This window comes from Dissoconium aciculare, assembly GCF_010015565.1.
Source record: "Dissoconium aciculare CBS 342.82 unplaced genomic scaffold K489scaffold_2, whole genome shotgun sequence".
Taxonomy (NCBI): domain Eukaryota; kingdom Fungi; phylum Ascomycota; class Dothideomycetes; order Mycosphaerellales; family Dissoconiaceae; genus Dissoconium; species Dissoconium aciculare.
The window spans coordinates 1437376-1461153 of NW_022984952.1; the positions used below are offsets into that span (position 1 = coordinate 1437376).

The window sequence follows — 23778 nt, forward strand, 5'->3', positions numbered from 1 at the left end:
GCTGACAACAGAAGAGCTGCTGATATACACCACCAATTCTTTCAATGATAGCCGCTCAGCCGTGAGCATCGTACATGCGATTCGCATAGCAGCTCTGCCCAACTAAGTCACCTGATTCCATCTCAAGAGTTCGAGGGGAAGCTTGGACACACAGGTTCCGTTGCACACCAACTCGACGAGCTACCTGCACGTTGACCGCGCGCTCTCTTTGGCTCAATGACCCGTATTGATGCGAAGAGGGCACAGGCGGACGCAGACGGGCTGATTATGTCTGGTAGGAAGCGATACATCTGCAGACGAAACTCATATGGCGTACTATCGTACCAAGAAAAGGGAGAGCCCGAATAAAATTGTTTGCACTCTGCGGGCAGCGTGATCGATTTGGCGTGGTCCATCTGACGTGTCCATGGAGGACCTGCAGTAGCTCTGCGTCTGCCTTCCTGGAACAACATCGTATTTCAGATTTGCGAGAGATGCAATTCAGCATGCGAAGACCGTCGATGATCCGTATCTGGCCACGAGTTCCGGCGAGATGTTGAGCCATTGCACGGATATTCTGAGGGATCCTCGACGAGAGTGTGCGTGTTCAGCGCATCATCAAATTGTCGTTTCTGTCAGAGATGCTCAGCTAAGCTGGGTAGCTATCGGCACTGTGCTTGGGACACAGGAGCTTGATTCTGGTGAAATGCCTAGATGGATGTATGACAAGCCGATAGCGGCGCCAGAGAAGCAAGCTGGCTTCCATATGAGATTCTCACGATAATGCCACAGCTAGAAGTAGTGTGTTTGCGTATAGAACCCATGTCATGGCCGGTGTGGACATCGATCTGGCCGAAGACAACATCGCAACGCAAATACTGGACAATGTTATATTAGCTCTTGCCGCCATCTCTCTTTCTTGATGTTGCTGTAACTCTTGAGGAATGGCGCTGTCCGTTTTCGGTCTGCAGCATGCACGCGAGTGATGTATGTATGCCCAGTGTAGTGGTGCGTCAACCACCTCTGATGATTACCTAGGTATGTGCGGATACTGCCACACTCCTCTAGTGTGCATCGTGAGCGCTGATGTGCGTGGAGGATCTGATGGCCTTTTCGACGGCGGCAGGCCAGCGATGAGCAAAGTTTCATGACATTTCGCGTCTCACAGTTCAGTTCAAATTGGCTCCTCTCTCCTCCATTTCCCACGCCGAACGACGCGTTCAAGCCTTTCAGCCCTGTGAACGGTCGGTCAATGCTCTCCAACATCTATCTCTCGCGCCTAAACGACTGCATCATTCGCATTCTACAACAATACTTTGCTCCGTCCTATGTCACTGGAACATCGCTTTGACATGGCAGGGCGCGTCGCAGTTGCCCACTATGCGGGCCCTGTATTTGCAGCATGTCGTTCACCCCACTCGACACGTTCTGTATCCCCGCCTTCCACAGATCCGCCACGCGCGGAACAAATGAAAACGTCCAGAGATAAGCATTATCTTGCCATGACCAATGCGATCAGATGATCTCAAGAGGTGCATATTGATTCTGGCTCCGCTTCACTGGACCGATCGCTACTGCTTTCTTATCCCGACTGAAATCATAAATGCATCTGATCATTCTTCATTGATCATTCGCCGGTGTTCAAGCTGCAGCAACGTCCGCCAATGACATTTTCTCTGCGCATGACCGGAACAAGTCACCCACCGAGCCTGATCTCTTGCTTGCGGAGGTGGAGCCACGTATCCGAACGTCAACGTTCCTGATTCTTGACTGATTTACTCTTTCAAACTTAAGATGGCGCCTGGGGTATCGGATCCTGCACCGGCCGTCGATCGAAGTTTAACTCAGGCGTTGGCTGCTGTGACTGTTGACTATGACGATACACTGAGATTCTTCCTCAATGGAAAGAAGGTCGTGTTAGATTCGGCCGATCCTGAAGTCACATTGCTGGAATACCTCCGTGGAACTGGTTTGACAGGAACCAAGCTGGGTTGCGCGGAGGGTGGCTGTGGCGCTTGTACGGTTGTTGTATCACAATACAATCCTACAACAAAGAAGATATATCACGCCTCCGTCAATGCATGTCTGGCTCCGCTAGTGTCTGTCGATGGCAAGCATGTCATCACTGTGGAAGGTATTGGTGATGTGAAACGACCTCATCCTACCCAGGAGCGGCTCGCGAAAAGTCATGGCAGCCAGTGCGGGTTCTGCACTCCAGGGTTTGTCATGAGCCTCTATGCACTCCTGCGGAACACAGAGCTTCCTACTGAGCATCAAATTGAAGAGGCATTCGACGGAAATCTCTGTCGATGCACAGGCTACCGGCCCATTCTCGATGCCGCTCAGACTTTTAGTGTGGAACGAGGGTGTGCCATGGCCAAAGTAAATGGTGGTGCAGGATGCTGTCGGGAGAATGGGAGTCCAGGTTGCTCTGGACCAAGCTCGAACGACACAGGCGGAGCTGTGAGGAGGTTTACTCCTCCAGGTATGCTTGAACATCAACCTGACACCGAATTGATATTTCCGCCTGTCCTGAGAAAGCATGACTTTCAGCCCCTGGCATTTGGCAATAAGCGCAAGAAGTGGTATCGTCCGGTGACGACACAACAACTCCTGGAAATCAAGAATGCATATCCTTCTGCCAAGATCATCGGAGGCAGCACTGAAACTCAGATCGAGGTAATGTTGGGTCGTATTATTGTGTCTCATGGATGCTGACAGTATTCCCGCCAGGTGAAATTCAAAGCGATGAATTACACTGTATCAGTGTTTGTTGGAGATATCGCAGAGCTTCGACAATACAAGCTCGAAGCCGATCATGTCGAGATAGGAGGCAACATCACCCTGACTGATCTTGAAGATCTCACAGAGAAAGCTCTGGAACATTACGGTCAGCAGAGAGGGCAGGTCCTCACTGCAATCAACCAGCAGATCAAGTATTTTGCAGGTCGACAGATACGAAACGTTGGCACGCCGGCTGGCAACCTTGCTACAGCATCACCCATTTCAGATCTAAATCCCGTCTTTTTAGCAGCGAACGCTGTGATAATTGCGCAAACGCTAGAGGGGAAAACAGAAATCCCCATGACAGAATTTTTCAAGTCATATCGCGTGACTGCACTTCCGGCGAATGCCATCATCGCCAGCATCAGAATTCCCGTGTTCCAAGAAAAAGGCGAGTATATACGAGCATACAAGCAATCAAAACGAAAGGATGACGACATTGCCATCGTCAACGCTGCCTTGCGTGTACGTATGGATGAGGATGGAGTTGTTCAGGATTCGAGCCTGGTGTATGGAGGGCTTGCCCCGATCACTGTCGCCGCGAAACAAGCCATCGCATATCTGCAGGGTAAGAGATTCGCTGATCCGACGACTCTCGAGGGTGTCATGAATGCTTTAGAGCAAGACTTTGAGTTGCGTTTTGGTGTGCCAGGAGGCATGGCAACGTATAGGAAGTCGCTGGCTCTAGGTTTCTTCTACAAGTTCTATCACGAGGTCCTTTCCACCGTTGATCCGAGCGATACAAATGTCGACAAAGAGGCTTGCGCTGAGATTGAGCGTGAGATTTCAACCGGCTCGAAAGACCACGCTGCAGCTCAAGCATACGAGAAGAAGATCCTTGGCAAAGAGGAGCCGCATGTAGCTGCGCTGAAGCAATGCACTGGAGAGGCACAATATACCGATGACCTGCCAGTACAAATGAATGAATTGTTCGGGTGCTTGGTTCTCAGTACAAAAGCACATGCCAAAATCATCAGCGTCGATGCTGAACCTGCCCGCGAAGTGCCCGGTGTCTTCGACTACGTCGATCATCGAGACCTTCACGACCCAAAAGCAAATTGGTGGGGCGCACCTACTTGCGACGAGACATTCTTTGCAGTAGATGAAGTTTTCACAGCTGGTCAGCCTATTGGGATGATCCTCGCCACGTCGGCCAAGCAAGCCGAGGCCGGTGCACGCGCAGTAAAGATCGAATACCAGGACTTGCCAGCTATCTTCACGATCGAGGAGGCTATTCAAGCGGACAGCTACTTCGATCACTATCACTTTATCAATAATGGCGACGTCGAAAAGGCGTTCAAAGAGGCTGATCACGTGTTTACTGGTGTCGCGCGCATGGGCGGCCAGGAGCATTTTTACTTAGGTGAGTGAAAAGTTCGAGATTAGACAAGACTAAGGAAGGCGAAGTTAACTTGCGATTGATTACAGAAACCAACTCTTGCCTTGCCATTCCCAAGCCTGAGGATGGTGAGATGGAGATATGGAGTTCTACACAAAATCCGAGCGAGACGCAAGCGTACGTTGCCCAAGTCACTGGAGTCGCTGCGAACAAGATCGTCTCTAAAGTGAAACGCCTCGGCGGCGGCTTTGGAGGCAAAGAAACACGCTCCATCCAACTGGCGGGTATCTGTGCCATCGCGGCCAAGAAGACCAAGAGGCCAGTTCGCTGTATGTTAAATCGTGACGAGGACATGCTTACCTCTGGTCAACGGCATCCTTTCCTTGCGCGATGGAAGGTCGCTGTGAACAAGGACGGAAAGCTGCAAGCGCTCGATGCAGACGTCTTCAACAATGGTGGCTGGTCCCAGGATCTCAGTGCTGCCGTCGTTGATCGTGCATTGAGTCATGTTGATGGCGTGTACAAGATTCCTAACATGTTTGTTCGAGGCCGCATTTGCAAGACAAATACCGTTTCCAATACTGCGTTCCGAGGATTTGGTGGACCGCAAGGCATGTTCATCGCCGAGACGTACATGTCCGAGATTGCCGATCGTCTGAAGATGCCTGTGGAGAAGATGCGGGAAATCAACATGTACCAGCCAGGCGAGACTACGCATTTCAAACAGGCGCTGGAAGATTGGCATGTGCCTCTAATGTGGAAACAGATTCAAGAAGATTCGGGCTGGAAGCAGCGCAAGGACGAGGTTGCGGCTTTCAATGCCCAGAGTAAATGGAAGAAACGCGGACTCGCACTGATCCCGACCAAGTTTGGAATCTCTTTTACTGCACTCTTCCTTAACCAAGCCGGTGCCCTTGTCCACATCTATCACGATGGAAGTGTTCTGGTCGCTCACGGCGGAACAGAAATGGGTCAGGGACTGCACACAAAGATGACCATGATCGCTGCGGAAGCCTTGGGAGTCCCTCTCGGCGATGTCTTCGTCTCCGAAACCGCCACCAATACAGTCGCCAACACTTCCTCTACAGCAGCCTCGGCATCATCTGATCTGAACGGCTACGCAATCTGGAATGCATGCAGCCAGCTCAACGAGCGTCTCGCACCATACAGGGAGAAATTCGGCAAAGACGCCACGATGAAACAACTCGCTCACGCCGCCTACTTCGACCGTGTAAACCTCTCCGCCAACGGCTTCTACAAAACCCCCGACATCGGCTACGTCTGGGGCGCCAATACCGGCCAGATGTTCTTCTACTTCACCCAAGGTGTTGCGGCCGCCGAGGTAGAAATCGACGCGCTGACCGGCTCCTGGACCTGCCGGCGCGCCGACCTCCTCATGGACGTCGGCCGTTCCATCAACCCAGCCATCGATTACGGCCAGATTGAGGGCGCCTTCGTGCAAGGGCTCGGCCTGTTCACCATGGAGGAGAGCCTGTGGCACCGCGGCACTGGCCAGCTATTCACACGCGGGCCCGGCGCCTACAAGATCCCGGGAGCCCGCGATATCCCCCAGGACTTCCGCGTCAAACTGCTCTCGGGGGTGGAGTGGAAGAATCTGCGCACCATCGCCCGCTCGCGGGGCGTGGGCGAGCCGCCGCTGTTCCTCGGCTCGTCGGTGTTCTTTGCGATCCGCGATGCGCTGAAGAGCGTGCGGGAGCAATTCGGGGTACCCGAGGAGGAGGTTTTGAATCTGGTCAGTCCAGCAACGGTGGAGAGGATCCGGCTGAGTTGTGGGGACCCTATTGTGAAAAGAGTGGAGGTAAAGCCGGCAGAAGGGGAGAAGAGTTTCTTCATGGCGATTTGACCGGGATGCGTTTTCTGGCACGGGATACGGAATATATCAGAGCATGTTTGATGGAACGTCCCTCGAGGTGGATTACCATCTATTTGTCACGTGTACATGTTTCGTCGGGGGCTGAAGCGCCTTTACCTCTGAAGTCTTGGTGTTTGTTGTTGAAACGATCGGTCCAAAGATACCTAGGTAAAATTTTCACATCGTCCACGTTCTCGGACGACATCATTCTCTTCGAATCGCATCGAATGTTGTCGCATAAAGTGGTCTTAGATCGCGCGAGCTTGATGTGTTGCCGAAAGGGAGAAGAGAGGAGTTCAAGTTGCTCTTGGTTTTGGGTAGTGAGTGATCCTTGCAAGGAGAGCGGTCGATCTCTTCTCCATCCGGATCGAGCATCGAAGGCTTTGTGTGGTTCAGCCGATGCTTGTTGAGAGGCAGTAAGACCCAACTTTGCCTAAAAGATTATCTCTTCACTCCACTCCAAAAGGGTGTCCGCTGACGTCGTATCGGGAATCGGGTTGCGTGTCCCAACCGGTCGTATTCTCGTAAGTACCGTATCTTTTTCTGAAAGCAGGACTCGAGAGATGGTCTATAAGCTAAATCAAGGACTTCCCTCCTGAGTCTGAGCGATTCCCTGAATTCTCCAGACATGGGATCCAACCTTAGAACAGAGACTACTGATGAAGATCATCTCCGAAAGAAAAGAAAAAAGTGTCCCATTATGAAGCGAAGGTATTTTCTCAAAAAGGAGAAGAAGGGTAAGATCCGCGCAACGACAAAAACTCCATGCAAATGTGTCAAGATGTAGTATCCTGTTCCATCTTGGTCTCCCTGCTATCTCCTGTCCTGTCCATTGCCCTATGTCTCCTAAAAGAAGCCTTTAAAAAACCCCGCCTCCTTATCATGCCCGCGCAGCGGTCCTATCCACCATCACGTACTCATTCGCATTGTTGCCGTTAGCGTTGTGAAAGCCCTGCTGTCGGTGGGCCTCGGCCTGCTGCTGTTGGGAAGTCGCTGGCCGGCTGGCAGGGAAGGAGGGCTGCTGTGCGAGAGGGTGTTTGTTTGACGCGGCGGAAGGTGCTGCTGCTTGTTGTGCGTTTTCGAGGATAGGGGGCTGCTCGCTCGTGGGCGATGTGGCAGGTGAATTATTCCGTGAGACTCGCGCGAGTCGCTGCTCGGCTTTCTTCAGGCGAGCTTCAAGCTCCTGAAGCTCGCGGTTGCCAGAAGAGACCTTGAGCTTTCTACATGATGCCGTTTTGTCAGCGAAGAGGTTCAATGATATTCGAGAATGGATCACATGTCAATTGACGATTGTTCGGAACGGACTCAACGAGAACGTTTGAATCGCCAAAAGGTGGCGATCGGGGCGGGTGAAGCGGCGGTGTATCGACTCACTTGTCCTCTACGGTTTGTGTGAGCTGTTCGACCTCAGGAGTGAGGCCGAACATGGCGTCGAGATCATCGGCAAAGATTTGCGCGATGGTTCTGCATGCAGATATTGTCAGACTTATTTTTCGTTTACTGACATGGCTACGATGCCATCATCGTGGACTCTCTGCGTGACATACGATTCAGGCCGAGGGCCGCGACTGGGCATGATTGCAGCGGCGAGAGAGCTGCTGCTTTTTGGTGGGGGATTCCCGGCTGACGGTCGCAAGGGTTGCCTGGAGATATGGATTCGATACGATGAATAACGCGGCACAGATTCCTGAAAGATGCCCTGGTCCAGCAGGTCGCGAGAGACGATACAGGCAGAATGATGAACCGTGGAATTTGTTTGTTTGGAAAGGATAGATGAGGGTCGGGGAATGGACTCGGGCCCAAATCGCGCAGGTTTATTGGAGAGCACGCGGAGATGGGGTTATGGCACGCTGTGGTAGTGGATGAACTATGCTGGAGGTAATTAGTCCGTCCCAATGGTAGGAAGCCGTAGCGGCAGCAGCGGCGGCGACAACAGCATTGGCAAGGAACTGTGTTAATAGTACTACAATTCAAAAGCACGTTTCTGAATCTCTCCTACTAATATACAGTGTGAACCCTTTTCCTACTCCGTCTCCCTTTCCCTCTCTATTTCTCTTCCTCTCTCACACACCCGCACGTACACCCACACATATTTGCCTACCTCGTTGTTGTTTATCAATCAACGGTTCGGCGACTGTAGTGGGATGGTACAACAGTATAGCGTGCGCGCTTGCTACGGGTTTGGGCAAAGCAATGTCTCTCCATCTCTATGTACATCTCTCCCATCACTCCTTGGCTCGCTTCTCCTTCCCTCGGTCTTCCGCTCGGACTCCCCACCCTCAATCCCGACCGCATTGAACCAGAACAGCTGCTCTGGTGTTGGTCAAGGTCTGCGGCGGCGGGTGTGCATGCGGTCGCGCGGCGGGCAAACGGAGCCCCGATGGAGAGACATTGATGACAGCTCGTGAGAGACTGGTGAATCGAGTCAAGCACTGTCGGGCGCGAACCGAGTTGCCGGATCAACCTCGATGTTTTTATTGGTATTGTTGTATACAACGGATGTCATGGATGTCAGCCGCCACTTGGCATGCGCACATGGACTGAAGGCATGAGATGGCGACAAAACTTCCAACTGGAGGTTGTCGGTCTGATGATGATGCGACCTCCAAAATTTCCTCATTGGGACTCTCAAGCTCGAGAAGCCTTGATGCTAGTTCAACAGTCGGGAGAGGGGCTGCGGCACAAGTTCATCAGGGGTCCAACTACCGTTAGACATCGTCTCGTTTTGAGATACCCTGCAAGTCTCTTTCGCATCTACAGGAACGTGTGTTATGCCTCGTTCTCGGGCTACACGATATTAACATGATAATCATAGACTATGCGATCACATCAACCCGCTGAAGGCGATCGAGATTAATCAACGCTTGTTTTCAAGGATGACAAGTGCCATTACCCCGGGTTGACGCAGCTGATGAAATGATAATCAAAACAGCACATGGACATGTACTGTAGTTCTGCATCTGTTGCTTCGCACGTGATAGATCTCTCAATCGGAAAGTGATACTAACTGACTGTGCTTGAGCACAGATACTGAAGATCGATTGACAGTCTCGATGAGCTGGGAAACGGTGCCCTCCTGGGTTTTGATATATCGCGAGTGTGGAATACCGTCCTCGGGCGATACAGTATCATGGGCACACAGTACTAGCGCATCGTCTTGCTTGATACCAACGTCGTCCAAGCTCGCGCTCTCACACTTCCTCCTTACTTAGATTGTTGTTACCTACATATCTAGGTACCTAGGTAGGCATGTATAATCATAACAAAGATGCCTAGGTACCATATACATGCCGCCGCAAACCCTACAAGCAGACAAGTCTCGGCATGGACAGATTTCATAGGCTAGCTTCGCAAGTTATGACCCTGTTTCCAGCAGGCGACCACATTCTACGGTAGCTACGTGTGCCACGCTGAACCGCCATCCAAGGTGATGATGGATGATAAGAGCGATGTTGAACCCCCGATGATCTTGCGTCAATCTGATTGATGACTGTATACAAAGAGCATCGTTGAAACTCCTTGAATAGCGCTCTCGCGAACATGCTTTTAGTGCTGTAGATCTCGCAGGCGCGACGAATTCGAGCTGCAGACACCGTCATAATTGTTACGAGCTTATGTCTTACCTGCTTTCGTCCTCAAAAAGAAAAGGCTTGGGCTACCTACCTAGGTAGACAGTCAACATTCTTAGATTCGTGCATTGGGAAAAAGCTGTGCAGCCCTGGAGTGTTGTCTGTTGAGGCAGTCCGCCCTCCGTACATTCCAGAGCGACAGCTCCAGTAGTACGGAAGACCCAGAAGCATCAACAGACAACACTGGCGTTCCCGCGTGAGACCATCTACGGTATTCACATGAACAGAAAGAAATGATGACATTCATCAACAGATTCCATCGGCAACAATTCACACACCGCTGTTAATTCAGTTGTCAGCCTCTCGAGCAGTTCGTCGCGTCATGAATTTACGAATGTGTCGCTAGGAAGAATTACATGCACCAAACGATTATCCTGGACGATGCCGGTCAAAACGTTGCCCGCGTGCGACAAGCGAGATTCATGAGCCAATTCACCTATACAAATCTGGAAAGCCTCCTTTTATTCCAATTTCTGCGCTCAGAAAATGTCACGTCGGCAGTCAACTTCACGCGCATTGCCGATGAATTGAAGCAGATTCCACTCATCCGCAGTGATCCTACATACGACGATGGCCGCCTATCACCCGACGCACTCAAAGATCTCTACCTGGGCTTGCTAAAGGAGGAGGCCAAGCTCGATGTTGAGCGACAAACAAATGGCGATACACACGCCCCGATAAACGATCACAACACGACCAATGGAGACCCGAGCAACACATCGCCGGCCTCGCGCAAACGGAAGGCTGCCAGTCCCGGCTTTCCCACGGTGCAAGAGGCCGCGCAACACGCGCATCTAATACCGCAATTGGTTGCACGCTTGTATGCACGGTATCGCGACAACATAGTCCGAACACTGCGTGGTCAGGAACATGAATATGTCGCTATCAGTCGCAATATAGCAGACCTGCGATCTGGAAGGCTGGATGCACAACAACAGCAGCAGGCGCAACAACAACAACGACCGCAACAGCAACAGCAACCTATTCATTCCGTTCCTCAACGGAATCAGATATTACCCGCGACTCCGGCTCAAGTACCAATCACTCGTGGTCCCTCTCAACAGGAACAAAATGGCACCAATAGTACTCGGCCTGTCCCACAGAACGTAAACACACCGGGAGGCCAAGTCTCATCTTCTGCGGCAAATCTCGCCGCGCGGCCAGGATCAGACTCCAATTCGAAAAATCGCGGCACTCCTGGGCCGGTCTCGACTGGACAGCATACTACTACGCCAGTAACTGGGCGACCGTCTGCTGCTCCAATCGATAATGCTAGAGCTTCGCTGCCAGCGTCACAGGCTCCGCCGTCGGGTGCGTCATTGAGACATGCTCCAAATGCGCCGCCACAGATACAGCCCATGCCACCTACGATGAATCGGACCATCACACCCAATCAGCATGCCAACTATCCACTGCCAATCGCAGCTGCGCCGCACGGTCATCCGCGGCCAGACTCGGTACCTGCCCAACAAACAGCACCTCGACCATTAACGGTTCGGTCGAATATACAACCTGCTGCGCCGAGTCACGCTCGATCTCCTGTGCAGCACCTAGCATCACCGGGCCCGCACGCGTCCCCGTATGGCCAGGTGCCACCGCAGTATCCACTCCAGCAGCAGCAACCGCAGCAAAGCCGGGCGTCCTCTAGTCGACCCGAGACTCCGGAAAGCACCTCCAGAAGGCCTTCTGCGACACCCATGCCTCAGCATCAAGCGGGCCAGCATCAACAACAGGCAGTCCCAGATCGACAGGTGGTTTACTCACAACCGCCGCAGAATCAACCTCTGACCTATCGGCCACCACATGCTCAGTCTGGAGGCTACATGTTGCCGCCATTTCAGCTCACTCCACAAGGCCCTAACCGGCAAGTGCAAATTCCGCCTCAGCAAATCCGGACTCCACAACATGCGAATCAGGCGCCGATTCAAGTTTTACAGGCGCAGCAAATCCATGCTCAAGGGCGTGTAACTCCTGCCACCGCTCCCAGGCTGCAAATTCAACCTCGGCCCATGTCTACAAATAATGTGGCTGCGCTGGTAACACCGGTTCGTCCAAGGCCCAAATCGATATGGAAGTCTGACGTGCGACCATACTCAAATTCCAAACCAACACTACTGTCACGGCCAGATTTTGAGCCTCTAAGCCCTACACGAGACCGACCAGGGTCGCCGATTTCTGCGCAGCGCACTCTTGGGAATGGTCCGTCGAGCGAAGCTGTCTCGGCCAAGAGCCGTGTGGGCCGCAAGCGACTTGTCACACAAGGGACTGGGTCGCCGAGTCTACAATCGACCGGTTCGGACGAGTCGGCACCAACAATATCGACAGAGAAGGGAACCAAGGCAAATGTGCGATCATCGAGTATGCTCCAAGACGACCGGCCCAGCAGCCAGAATGGCGTAAAGGTGGAGCCCACGACGCCTGCCGCGAGCATTCCCGACGACGGAGAGGCCATGGTCGCACCGCCCGGAGCATCTGCTGGCGGACCTGCCACCCGCAAACGTCGTGGCACAATTTCCTCACAGCCTGTACCACAGGCGAAACGAAAGCGACAAGAATCGCCCTCGGAGCCGTCTGAGGCGCACAGCCATCCCGCAAGCTCGCCAGCACCATTGACAAGGAGCAACAAAATCGTAGCTGCGCGCAATTTTGCCAAGATGTCGTCCGCAATCATGCACGATATTGAAAGTCACAAGCATGCGTCCTACTTCCGCAATACGCTCCGTGACCGCGATGTTCCTGGATACGAGAGTATCGTGCTTGAGCCTCGAAGTCTTAAATTCATTCGATCTGCCATCAGTGCTGGCAAGACAGCTGTCGCAAATGCGACCGCGGCCTCCACTACTTCTTCGGGCGATTCACCTGCAGCCACGCCGAATAGTGTGCGGCCTACAGAAAGCACAACAACGATTGAGCTCGACCGTGCGGATCTTCTCAATCCGTATGCTATCGTCAACGGGACACAACTGGAGAAGGAAATCATGAGAATGCTTGCAAATGCATATATGTTCAATCCTGGCGAAGATGGCATGGCTGAGATCACCAAGGAAATGTTCCATGATGTGCAACAGAAAATTAGTGACTGGCGTGGGACGGAGCGACTCCTCGGAGGAGATGATGACGATGATGGCAAAGGAGGAAAGAGACGAAAACCATAGACTAAAGCTCGGAATTTTGTCAGGCATTGTCATGTAAAATATGCTCGAGATCTTATTCTCAATATGAGATTTGGATCATTATGTTTGCTGTAGCTTCAACATCATTATTCACGCCCCTGTGTGTTGTAGGTGATGCCCAGCACTTCAGCTGATCAAAGCCCTACCATATTTATTCCAACGTTGTACATTTCACAATGCGGTTCATGTGGCTTGGCGCCAAGACCCACGAAATTCCAGGTGCACTTCACAGATTGGCGTACACGGCAGCGCACACGACATCGCGACTTCGAACTTCTTGAAGCAACACCCACAGCGCCTGTGAAGCAGATTTTTTTCTTGTAAGGATCAATTGCTGAAGATACTGTTGCTCATCAGCCTACTGACCTATCGTGCAATAGTCGCCTTCACCAAACGCAATCATGGGGTATAGTCAAGACCAGACCGTCCACAATCGCGATCGAGAAATGAAAACCGCTGACCACATCTTACAGTATCTCTCGTGACTCCCGTCACAAGCGCAGCGCCTCTGGTGCAAAGCGCGCATACTATCGCAAGAAGAGGTATGCATAAACCGATCGTCTCTGCCCTCCCGCCAGACTTCATTTTCTGATGCGAGGGTACATATAGAGCTTTCGAGAAGGGTCGTCAACCCGCCAACACCCGTATCGGCGCCAAACGTATCCATCTCGTCCGCACCCGTGGCGGTAACCGCAAATTCCGTGCCCTGCGCATCGACTCCGGCAACTTCTCATGGGGAAGCGAGGGCATTGCCCGCAAGGTCCGCGTGATTGCTGTGGCCTTCCACCCGTCCAACAACGAACTCGTCCGTACCAACACCCTCACCAAGGCCGCCGTTATCCAGATTGATGCCACTCCTTTCCGACAATGGTACGAGGCACACTACGGTCAGCCCCTCGGTCGTCGACGACAGGGCAAGACCGCTGAGGAGGAGGTCAAGAAGAGCAATGCTGTGGAGAAGAAGCAGAAGGAGCGATTCGCCGGTGCCGGCGGCAAGGTCGAGGCCGCCCTGGAGCGACAGTTCGAGGCCGGTCGATTGTACGCCGTCGTTGCCAGCCGACCCGGCCAGAGCGGCCGTGTCGACGGCTACATCTTGGAGGGCGAGGAGCTTGCTTTCTACCAGCGTGCCATCCGAAAGTAGACGGATGTATCGTATGGATCTTTCTGCTGCTTGGCGTTTATCATGACTACGGCTGGGAGTGATTGCATTTTTGCTTCGGAAATGGGGCTATCAACAGGGTCGAAAGGCAGACCTTTTCCCGCTTCATTATGGAGGGATTATGTTGATGTATTGATGCAAATGCCTTGGCACGTCGTGTCTCGCATGGTTATGCTTAGATGTGTCCAATGGACAAATGCAACACCAAAAAATTTCATACAAGCATCTGCGTTTCTCATTATTGATCTCCTTTTATGCCTGCGTAATGGTCACTCTCACTCGCTGCATGTTTGATCTCGTCACAGCGTGAAATTTACCGAGTTCCACAGCTGCACTTATCGACAGAAACAATTCGCCTAATCCTAGTCTGCCCAGGTGTAGTCGGGAGCTTCACGCTCCGCCTAATGCCCTACAGGATATCAGTGCCTCGACGAACAAGGTGTCACTGTTGTATCGACACATTTCTCATCCTCACACAATAGCACGTATCGTCGTGATCACTGCCACGCTCACACAATCTCTCAGCCGTCTTCTGTCAGACGCACACATGAAAAATTACACTCGGTTAGCCCTGCTGCTTCATGTCTGGCACAAAGACAAAATCGAAGTGTAACTGAGGCGAATTTCTCGAAGCGATATGCAAGATTAGAATTAAGAAAAAGGATATCTCGGTCTGGGTTTAGATACAACATGGGGATCGTCGAAATTTCTGCCAACAATGATGACATCTCACCATTTTGTTCTTGTCCTTTTCCAAGAGGTTCCTGCCAAAATTTGGCTGACAGCTTAGATAGGAAGAAATGAGAATTCAACGATTCAAATTCGACAGAAGGAGGGTCTTGGAGATCAATGCAGAATCCAAAATAAAATATAATCAACATTACGAAAGAGGGGTTTCGATCCGGGCTTAGATCACAGCGAACGCACCGATGAATGCACCCATGGCCATCGCGCCCATCCAGGACACTTGCGACGAGGCGGCAGCGCCGGTCTGAGCCAGAAGACCTGAACCAGGCGCACCTGTGGCCGATGCACCATTGGCACCCACGCCTGTGGTCTTGAGCGTGCCAGCCGCCCCGCCGAGGGTCGCGCCACCAATGTGGTAGACCTGGCCGTTGACGGTGGTTTGGGCGGGCGCGTCGGCGCTGGCGGTGCCGGTGATGGTGGACTTGGCCTGGTCCTCCGGGACGGGGACGACGGTGGCGACTTGCAGGCCTTGAGTGCGGGTGCCGCTGGCGTCGGCGATGACGAGTTGGGTCTTGCCGTCGGAGGTGTGCACGGCGACGGTCTGGGCGAGGTGGTTGGCGCCGGTTTGGGTGAATGTTTCGCCCGGGACAAGCGTGACGGAGCCCAGCACCAAGTTTCCGTTCGAGTTGATTTGGATGGTGTCGCCGGCGGACTTGGTTGCCGAGGCTGGATAAGCGGCGGGTGAGGTAATTGCGGGGGCAGGACCGGTGGGTGCGGCAGTCGCAGTGAAGCTGAGATCGCTGGTCTTGTCACCGATCCAGAGCTCGGTCTTGCCGCCAGTGGTCTGAATCATCGCTAGGGTGCTACCAATGTTGATGGCCTGACCAACGGACACAGTCTGGCTTCCAATCACAAAGTTCGACGGAGCAGCTGTGTGGTCCGCGACGACTGTACCTGCTGCTGTGGTGACGGGCGCAACAGGAGCGATGTTGATGGAAGCTGCAGAAGTTGGGACAGTTGGCTGAGCGCTGCCCTCACCGGCGAGGGTTGGCTGGACAGTAGGAACGACAAGCGGTGTTGTAGCGGCAATCGTGGGCACGGCAGCTGTGGGCACGACAGCTGTGGGCACAATCGTCTCGTGCGCCGCGGTCCCAGCAACAACCGGGACAATTGGCACCGCAGTAGATGTCGCTGCCTCCGTGGTGGTTGGCACAAAAGCGAATGGCGATGTGGCTGCTGCTGCAGTAGTCACCGCTTGCGCGGCAGTGAGCGTGTCGGCGACAGCACCAGTCGCCGCAGTAATCGCAGTGGTATCAACGCTCGCTTGCACCGATGCTGAGGCCGAGACGGACACGGTCGCAGTGGCATGAATTGAAGCAGTGTCGATGGTTGTTGGAACCTCTGTAGCAACAGTTGTCGCGATCTCATTGGCAATCGTCGTCGGAATGTCAGTACCAGTGTAGGTGAACGAAGGCGCGGTAGTGTCGGGCAAGACGGTCGTAGTCGGCACTGAAGGTACGTGATCGACAGTCGGCTCGTTGACTGCAGCGGCAGTCACTGCTGGAGCACTGACAGTCGGAGCACTGGCAGTTGGAGCATCGGTCCCCGCAAAGGTGAACGTCGGCGAGCTCGGAGTGGTCACGCTGTCAGTCGGCGCAAATTGAAAGGTCGGACTGGCAGTCGTGACAGCATGGTCGGCTGTTGCGATGTTCTCTGCCGGCGATACAGGCGCGGTGGTGGCAGCGGTGGTGGCAGCGGTGGTGGTCGGCTCGACAAAAACGAAGGTCGGTGATGAAGGCTCGGTGAATGTCTGTTGCGCCGCCGCGGTGGTTTGTGTTGGTGTCGTCAAATCAAGGTCGCTGTGTTGAGTGTTCACGCTGACGGGTGCTGGTTCGGCGCCAGTGTTCTGTTGAACGCTGTTTAGAAGATCATTGACCGGCTGTTGTGGTGCTGGCGCCGCGTTGACGAGGGTGACGCAAAGAATGACTGGAGCAAGAAAGGACCGCATCGTGATCACAAAAGAACGAATGGACGTGGCACGAAGACCACTGTTGGCGAAGACGAAGAATGAAAGGACGACGGCGACGAGGGCCGCAATTATGCGCGTGCGACCACTTCAATGCGAACGTGATGACAAGAATAAACGAATGTCGAAGGAGGCGCTCAGAAGGTGTCGCGCAGAGCGGAGTGGAGTCGGCGTACGGCAAGTCCCAGAGCACACCATGGAAGCATGCCAATAGCTCGGGGTCGAAATTATAAGCCCACGCCGTAGGAGAACCCACCACAGAAGCAAAGACTCACCACATTAGTACGCTAAAGGACATTGGATATCAAGCCCGCGTGCGCTGGTCATCAGTCAGCCGATTGCGCACACAAGCGATACAGCACCTTCGTACTGTGACATATCACTGTATCAGAACCATCTGATGATCGTGGCCGCTGGCTGGCTGGCTCCCTCACAGCATCACGGATCTATGGCTGCCACATGAACTGGGACGCTCACACAAGCCACCGCGCGGAGCAGGCGATCTTTGGGACGGCGCCGAGGACTCAACGATGGTGATCGAACGCAGCTCCAAGCGTGGTTCCATTGTGATTCTTTGGGCTACCTCCGGATCACTGGCCACACATTCGGTGATTTCGATGGGTGTTGTGACTGTTCTCACTGCTGTGTGTTGATGGCCCCGGCCACTCAGGGGTAGGTATAGGCTTGGACCAGGTGAGGTTGGCTGGGGTGTTGCCAGATAGGGCACTAGCGCTGCTTGCAATGGGAAAATACAGGTACGCGTGAACCTTAATTGAGCAGCAGGAAATGAAGAACACTGCACCATCAGCTGCACCATCAGCGGGCATTTGTTGTGTACCTCGTTCCTAGCTGGAGACGCAATCGCTCCGATATTGCAACTACTGTAATACTATAATTAAACACAGTACAACGTGATCGCGTGTCGACTGTTGCTGAACTGAGACATTTAATATTGCAGTTCCCCTGGAGCTTGTCAAGCTTTTCACTGAATGCTTCCTTTAGTAGGGGTGAGTCGACCACGGTCATTAAGTGTTGTTAGTGCTCTCTATTTCGACCACGACATGGTCGAAATGGGAGGAACTTCAGGAGCCCAGTGCTCCATACAGTGGCGGACGAGGTCCAATCTTTCCCGTCGATTTTAAGGTTTGCTGGCTCGAGGAATTTAAAATGAGATCGCATGCATAACCCAAATTCTGCGTACCGCGAGTCCGTGACCCCTCTCCTTCGAGTGCAGCCTCTGACCTGCCGCCTTGCGCGACTCGAGTGACAGTTGTACGCAGACAGGTTGTGAATACAGGATTATTTCTCTGTTCCATTTTCGTCTTCCAGCGACCACGCATCAGTTCTTGACCCTTACCGTACCATGATGGGTCGGAGCCAATGCTCGCAAAGTTGCGCGATCTGCCGTGTGTGTAGGAGGTCAAGAACCATTCACGTGACTGAAGTATACTCATGAATCAGTTCCAGAATACGTTCGGCGCCTCTACTGTGCACAATAGCGACGTTATCGTAGAGCATTTTGCTCGAATCAGATCTGCCGGCCGATCTGTGCTCCACCTCGTGGGCTTTTCTTGTCCTCCTTTGACGCGGATCTGCGTGCAACGCTCAACGTGGCAGCAGGGATACTGCCACAACTTCGGCGTATTCTTCTCTCACAATGATGCCTTGATCATCAAAGATCTTCTTCACACCCATCTCGCAGATCGCCAGACGATCAACGACTACATCCTTCGCCCAGACAAAGTCGTTGAATTTCTCTAATATGCCACGCGCGTCTAGTTTTCCAGAATCATTGGTGTGCCGACCCTGTCCCAAATCCGCCGTTTGTGCTGGGCCGAACGGCTCGGTCGTACTTGCGAACGGATTCGTCTGTCCTATGCTCATCGGTCTGGCTGCTCTGGTCGCTTTGGGTTCACGCATCTTTCCCTTCACATATATGGTGTTGACAATGGTAGCGTGGAGCTTTAGCGGTCTGTCATCAGCAATCAGGAATCCACTGTCGCGAAAAGCCCGTTGTGCTGATAAGGCAAGGCACTGTAATCGTGAAGTGGTGTCGTTGGGAGCGCAGTACAAGACCGATGTGTTACGAGGATCATGCATAGATGCCAGGCCGGTCAGATCCACCACAATCGGATCCACACGTTTAGTAGTAGAGCTGGTCTTGGATTGTTTAATTGCATCTCCAGGTTCAGTTGCCGCCTCTGCAGAGCCATGTTCATGAGGAGCATCTCGCAACAACAGGTCCAATGTGAGCGTTCTTAGAAGAGAAACAGCAGCGTCGATTTTCTGTCCGTCAAGGCTCATCACTCCCACAGTCAAATGTAGACTATCCACTGGGCGAATTGCGGATTCAGGAATTGTAACAGTATTATCATCGTCGGCTTCGTTGCGGTGAATATTTGAGCTGCTTGCTCCCACTCGTGCCTTGAAGCACTCAAGTGACTTTTGCAGTTGCGGACGAGAATTGGCTGTGATCAATGGAATGCAAAGGAAATGTGTAAGAGGTGCTCGCTTCGATTTGCTTGACTTCATGATGATTTGTTGATGTCCGATCACAGTCGTCACGTTCTCCCCAAGTCAACCGCAGGTAGACAGCCCTCGAGCCAACCCTAGGGTAACACAACAGTGCGTAAAAGCTGAAAAACGATGTACCACCGAGTGTCTAGCGAAAAGGCGTTTCTCGTCGCTTCTGATGTATGCAGCCTGCGTTCGTAAACGATGGCTTATTCGTTGTGTCTATTGATTGTGAAGCAGAAACTGTATACGGAGGTTGACAAGCATGGTGGTTCATATGCATGCTGGCATGTGATTTGGCAACGGAGGATGACCTCACAGCTGCGTGGGAAACGTTCAATTAAGGTGCTCGTCTGAGCACAAGCTATCCAACTGAACATCCCGCACTTCGTGACTTTTCTCGGTATTGGCCAGACTCGGGCCCACACCACTAGATATATCTCAGATCATGGCTGATGCTGCGACAACCTCCGGCGCTGAGGTGCCGGAAAATGAGACCCCCAATCAGAAGCAGGCGCGCCTGCGCCGCGAGAAATTGCGGAAGAAAATGGCCGACCAAGGCGAAGACCGGCTAGCGAAGATCAAGGCATTGAACGGCGGTGTTGCACCTCCCGATGAGGTCTTAGGCGGCCGTGAGTGCTTCAATTACAGTGTCAACAGCTCCTCTCGTAACTGGCGGCTACTAACAATATTCGCCTACAGCTGCTGCCAAGGTCGCATCGGTGACAGATGATCCGGAGGAGGTCGACATCAGTACACTGCGCACGAGTACCAACAGATCCGCACCACCCGCCGGCAATGATTTCGCTTCAGCAATGCGGCAGATGCAGCAGCAACAGCAGGGCCCACAAGACTTTGGTCTTGGAGGTGCCTCTGACGACCCGATGATGAAGATGATGCAACAGATGATGGGTGGTCAGGGATTTGGCGGCGATGGCAGCGGTGCTGCTGGGGCGCCGGCATTCCCACCAGCATTGCAGGCAATGTTGGGCGGAGCAGGAGCAGCTGGTGCAGGTGGGCAGAAGCAAGGGCAGCCAACAACGACAAACAGCTCAGCGTATGTGTGGAAATTGGTGCACGCCGTATTTGCCTTCACTCTGGCCACATACATCGCACTCACGTCAACATTCAACGGCACCAAGCTCGCTCGTAGCCAGAGCGTCTATAGTGACGAAGCTGGCTTTGGGCTCGGTCCACGCCTATTCATCATCTTCACATCCGCCGAGCTCGTTCTCCAAAGTACTCGCTACTTTATGGAACGCGGACAACTTCAGGGAGGCGGTATGCTCGCGACTGTGGCCAACAGCGGATTTCTCCCTGAGCCATACGCCGGCTACGTCCGAATTCTAGGCCGATATCTCACAATTGCGCAGACAATCTTCTCGGATGGAATGGTCATTGTCTTTGTTTTCGGTTGCTTGGCTTGGTGGAATAACTTGACCCTGACCACGGAAAATATCACGACTGAAGTCACTGCTCCAGTCGCGTAGTCATACAATGAAGTATACAAATAATCTACACGCGTCCGCCAACCCAACGGCGCAACCATGTACGCGATCCCGTCGCTATGCATTTTCGTCTTGAAGTATTCGCTTTGCATCTCCTGATATGACCGCCTCATATTATCAGTCCCCGCTACCATCATAGGTCTCCTCGTGCTTGCTCCAACAATTCTCTGTCCCTCTTTTCTCTTGTCCGTACCTCCAATGATAATTTGGCATCCTCTGCACTCCTCTCTGCCTCTCTCTTCAACCTTGCGAGAAGTTCAATGTCATCCGGAGTCTGCTCCACCGGTTGCGCCTTGGTCAGTTTCAATAGTGCGTCAAGGATCTCGGAGTTGGTGTAGTTCTTCATGTCGAGCTGCTCTATCCGCTCCTCCGTAGCTTGACTGTTGTCCGGGACTGGTGATGATGGTGATGAAGGTGATGGCGAAGTCGTGGCATTTTCTGCAATCGAAGGTGGTCCATAGTGTATCGACATGATCGAAGGGTCCTCTGCGAGTTCAGTTCGATGTACTGTCATAGCCACGGCCGGGTTGTGATATTTTAATCGCGGAAGTTCCTCTCTCCAGAATTTCCTGCTCAGACACAATCATGAAGTCAGTCTGCCGTCCGAACTCGGGACTCCGTCTCCACCAATAGTGGAATGATAAACTTACCTTGCTCCCATGTGTCCACCGTTCATTTTGTATGCGAATCGCAACTCTATCTTTTGCACATCTTGTGGTAGCTTGGCAGCTCCGGGTCCAAGTCGAATCGCGGTGATGGCAGCCTGAAGTTTGCGCATACGAGCCGCTACGGACACCATCGTGATTGTCGACTGTTGAATGATTTATATGCTCGAGATGGTCGTCCTTGATGCGCAATATTCGGTGTCGTCTCAAGAAGGCCACTGTCACGTGCGTGCCCGAGCGATAACTCGATTTCCAATGTAGCTTTCGTGAAGTTGGCCGACCTCCGCGGGAGTCATAGGGTTCGAGTGCCGATTTGTTCCATCTTGACAAACACTTGTGCCCACCTGGGCAGTGTTATGACTATAGCTTAATTACTATTGTTGATGATGGATTACACGCTTCATATTGTAATCTTGATTGTTCCAGAGCTAGTGAGGGAACATGATTGATGCGTGCGATTGTGTTTATTGGCTCAATACCTTCGCTGGACTGCTGTCGCAAGCAATCGTCAAGCAACAATTGCGTGGTAAATAATACAATACGTGTTGTACAAAAGTGATTTATAGCTGTACAGTGCCGCTCTCAACCTGGGCAGCTCCGATGGCAATCTCAGGGTCAATGTCGGCCGCAACGTAGTTAAACCCTCCAATCTTTGCACTTCCGTCGGACTCAGCTTCTTGTGCTCTCCGCGCACGCTCAGCAGCGTTCCTTTCTTTTGCTTTCGCAACTCTTCTCAATTGTCTTGCTTCTTGAGATCGCTGATAGTCTAGTTCCAGCTGCTCATCCAAGCGCCGCCTGATCCTCTGCCGGGCAACCTTCGTCATCAAACTGATTTCCTCTGGAGTCAGCTTCTCGTTCGCGGGGGCTATAGCGTCAGCGATTTTGAGCTCCTCGGTGAACTTCGCGGTATGTTCGGTCATGTATTGAGAATATTTGGTCTCCTCGATTTTTGCCTTTGCTGCATTGATCCATCGCATGGGGTCAGGCCTGGTCCGCCTCCAGCCATTCTCTGTAAGATAAATGTGCTGTCCACGACCGACACGAAACTTGACTCGCGGCTTGTTCGGCGCGGCCTCGACTGAAAACGCATCGTCGGTTGAGAGCGCTTCGGAATTTTCCTCGTCTAATGTTTCCTCAGTCTCGATTTCCTCTAGGACCTCTGACAGTTCAGGAAGTCCCATTCTTTGTCTGTCCGCGGCGAAGCGCTTTTTGATCGCAGGTGTCTGCATTATAGCCCATCGTAACCACCAACCGGATTCGCCGAGCTCTTTAATTCTTTGTTCTTTCTCTCCGAGGAGGTAATTATCCACACCTCCTAGTTTGTCGATGGTGCGCAGGACGCGGGAACTGACGCGAACCTGCACAGTGCGATCAAGAGCTTTGCTGAACAGTCTTCGCGTGAAGATGTTGGGTTTCCAAGATCGACGAGTCTTGACCTCAATTTTCGTGCCGACATTGTTTCCGTACGTGATTTTTTTGCCGCCATAGAGACCAGTTCGAGACTGCTTATAGAGGAGAGTTGGTCCGTATGGATAAGGTGGAATCACCTCTGCGAGTGCTTCGGAGTCGTTTTGCTGCCATTGCAGATTGACAGACCGGGAGGCAGATGTCGAGAATGTGCGTCTGCACTCACAGACCAGGGCTTGCCGCCGGAAGAGTGTCGCCATGATGGCAGATACAGTCGATGATGGACGGCCACTGGGATGAAATCAATTTGATTTGCGGTACTTGAGATTCGGAGGTCTTCATCGCGGCTTGCTCCAGTGCGAGTCATGTAGGGCATGATAGCTGTCCCGCTGACTCGCGCCCAGGGCCAGCTCACCTGAACGATGCACAACACGAATGTTTTTGATTCACGACATCGGTAAGGCAACCAGTCACAATTCTTGAATTTTGCTATTGTTCCTGCAATTTGTCTCTGAGGGTAGGTTTCGATTCAAACGCAGCAGCAAGAACTTAGCAACGAACAAGGACATCACCCAAAGTTTCCAACATGTCCAGTAGACCGTTGATGAAGAACAATTATGTAAGCCCCGGGAGGCTTACATAACGTACCCTACTACCGAGCCGGTCACACTACCGAGCCGGTCAAGTTTCCGTCCAATGTGCCTTTGACGACTTATTGCAATTACAATATTATAGCTAACGTAATCTATCACCGAGCGGGCCAAATCACCGAACGGGCCATTTTGTCTTGGCATTGTAAACAACATCTTTCCTGTTTATTGTATCAACAACGAGACATGTCATCAGATAATCAAGAAGGTAGAATCGATCTTGCTATCAATGCGTATAGATCTGGTCATTTTCGGAGCCAACGGAGCGCAGCTGCTGCTTTCAATATCAATCATCAGATACTCTCTAAGAGACTCAGAGGAACCAGATCTCGCGAGACTATGGCACCAAACTGTCAGAATCTGACGTCAACAGAAGAACAGACGC

The 23778-nt window shown here is 52.5% G+C and overlaps 9 protein-coding genes across 9 annotated transcripts; 4 read left to right on the forward strand and 5 right to left on the reverse strand.

Moving 5' to 3' along the window:
• Positions 1-1773: 1773 nt before the first annotated feature.
• On the forward strand, positions 1774-5966 carry K489DRAFT_313190 (xanthine dehydrogenase; the record flags this gene model as incomplete). Its single annotated transcript, XM_033600921.1, has 3 exons — positions 1774-2658; positions 2713-4126; positions 4192-5966. 3 exons carry the CDS (start codon positions 1774-1776, stop codon positions 5964-5966), a joined length of 4074 nt encoding a protein of 1357 aa, XP_033463373.1.
• Positions 5967-6855: 889 nt separating this feature from the next.
• On the reverse strand, positions 6856-7551 carry K489DRAFT_407090 (uncharacterized protein; the record flags this gene model as incomplete). The annotated part of the gene is made up of 3 exons (XM_033607330.1): positions 6856-7195; positions 7350-7439; positions 7523-7551. 3 exons carry the CDS (start codon positions 7549-7551, stop codon positions 6856-6858), a joined length of 459 nt encoding a protein of 152 aa, XP_033463374.1.
• A 2256-nt stretch (positions 7552-9807) lies between these two features.
• K489DRAFT_376748 (uncharacterized protein) lies at positions 9808-12876 on the forward strand. Its single transcript, XM_033603990.1, has one exon. It carries the CDS (start codon positions 9961-9963, stop codon positions 12757-12759), a length of 2799 nt encoding a protein of 932 aa, XP_033463375.1. The 5' UTR covers positions 9808-9960; the 3' UTR covers positions 12760-12876.
• Positions 12877-13157: 281 nt separating this feature from the next.
• Positions 13158-14160, forward strand: K489DRAFT_350845 (40S ribosomal protein S8-A). Its single transcript, XM_033602434.1, has 3 exons — positions 13158-13183; positions 13251-13319; positions 13387-14160. The coding sequence occupies exons 1-3, from the start codon at positions 13179-13181 to the stop codon at positions 13916-13918; spliced, it is 606 nt and encodes a 201-aa protein (XP_033463376.1). The 5' UTR covers positions 13158-13178; the 3' UTR covers positions 13919-14160.
• Positions 14161-14180: 20 nt separating this feature from the next.
• On the reverse strand, positions 14181-16825 carry K489DRAFT_113358 (uncharacterized protein). The gene is made up of 2 exons (XM_033598912.1): positions 15416-16825; positions 14181-14753 (listed from the first exon to the last, which is right to left on the reverse strand). Exons 1-2 carry the CDS (start codon positions 16629-16631, stop codon positions 14458-14460), a joined length of 1512 nt encoding a protein of 503 aa, XP_033463377.1. The 5' UTR covers positions 16632-16825; the 3' UTR covers positions 14181-14457.
• Positions 16826-18254: 1429 nt separating this feature from the next.
• K489DRAFT_312111 (uncharacterized protein) lies at positions 18255-19181 on the reverse strand (the record flags this gene model as incomplete). Its single annotated transcript, XM_033600835.1, has 3 exons — positions 18255-18523; positions 18566-18804; positions 18889-19181. 3 exons carry the CDS (start codon positions 19179-19181, stop codon positions 18255-18257), a joined length of 801 nt encoding a protein of 266 aa, XP_033463378.1.
• Positions 19182-19354: 173 nt separating this feature from the next.
• On the forward strand, positions 19355-20924 carry K489DRAFT_376752 (uncharacterized protein). Its single transcript, XM_033603991.1, has 2 exons — positions 19355-19795; positions 19866-20924. The coding sequence occupies exons 1-2, from the start codon at positions 19612-19614 to the stop codon at positions 20651-20653; spliced, it is 972 nt and encodes a 323-aa protein (XP_033463379.1). The 5' UTR covers positions 19355-19611; the 3' UTR covers positions 20654-20924.
• Positions 20805-21449, reverse strand: K489DRAFT_386715 (uncharacterized protein; the record flags this gene model as incomplete). The annotated part of the gene is made up of 2 exons (XM_033606249.1): positions 20805-21240; positions 21322-21449. 2 exons carry the CDS (start codon positions 21447-21449, stop codon positions 20805-20807), a joined length of 564 nt encoding a protein of 187 aa, XP_033463380.1.
• A 1059-nt stretch (positions 21450-22508) lies between these two features.
• K489DRAFT_290080 (uncharacterized protein) lies at positions 22509-23003 on the reverse strand (the record flags this gene model as incomplete). Its single annotated transcript, XM_033600166.1, has 1 exon — positions 22509-23003. A coding segment is annotated over one exon (495 nt), but the record flags the coding sequence as incomplete, so codon positions are not given.
• Between the last annotated feature and the right edge of the window lie 775 nt (positions 23004-23778).

What these genes read in the sequence shown, in the direction of transcription:
- K489DRAFT_376748 (XM_033603990.1), top strand. Translation starts at nt 9,961, where the DNA reads ATGCACCAAACGATTATCCTGGACGATGCCGGTCAAAACGTTGCCCGC.
- K489DRAFT_350845 (XM_033602434.1), top strand. An exon ending in GCATACTATCGCAAGAAGAG is followed by an intron (nt 13,320 to 13,386) that starts GTATGCATAAAC and finishes GGGTACATATAG; the next exon opens with AGCTTTCGAGAAGGGTCGTC.
- K489DRAFT_113358 (XM_033598912.1), bottom strand. Translation starts at nt 16,631, where the DNA reads ATGCGGTCCTTTCTTGCTCCAGTCATTCTTTGCGTCACCCTCGTCAAC. An exon ending in TGACAAGACCAGCGATCTCA is followed by an intron (nt 14,754 to 15,415) that starts GCTTCACTGCGA and finishes CTGTCGAATTTG; the next exon opens with AATCGTTGAATTCTCATTTC.
- K489DRAFT_376752 (XM_033603991.1), top strand. Translation starts at nt 19,612, where the DNA reads ATGGCTGATGCTGCGACAACCTCCGGCGCTGAGGTGCCGGAAAATGAG. An exon ending in CGATGAGGTCTTAGGCGGCC is followed by an intron (nt 19,796 to 19,865) that starts GTGAGTGCTTCA and finishes ATTCGCCTACAG; the next exon opens with CTGCTGCCAAGGTCGCATCG.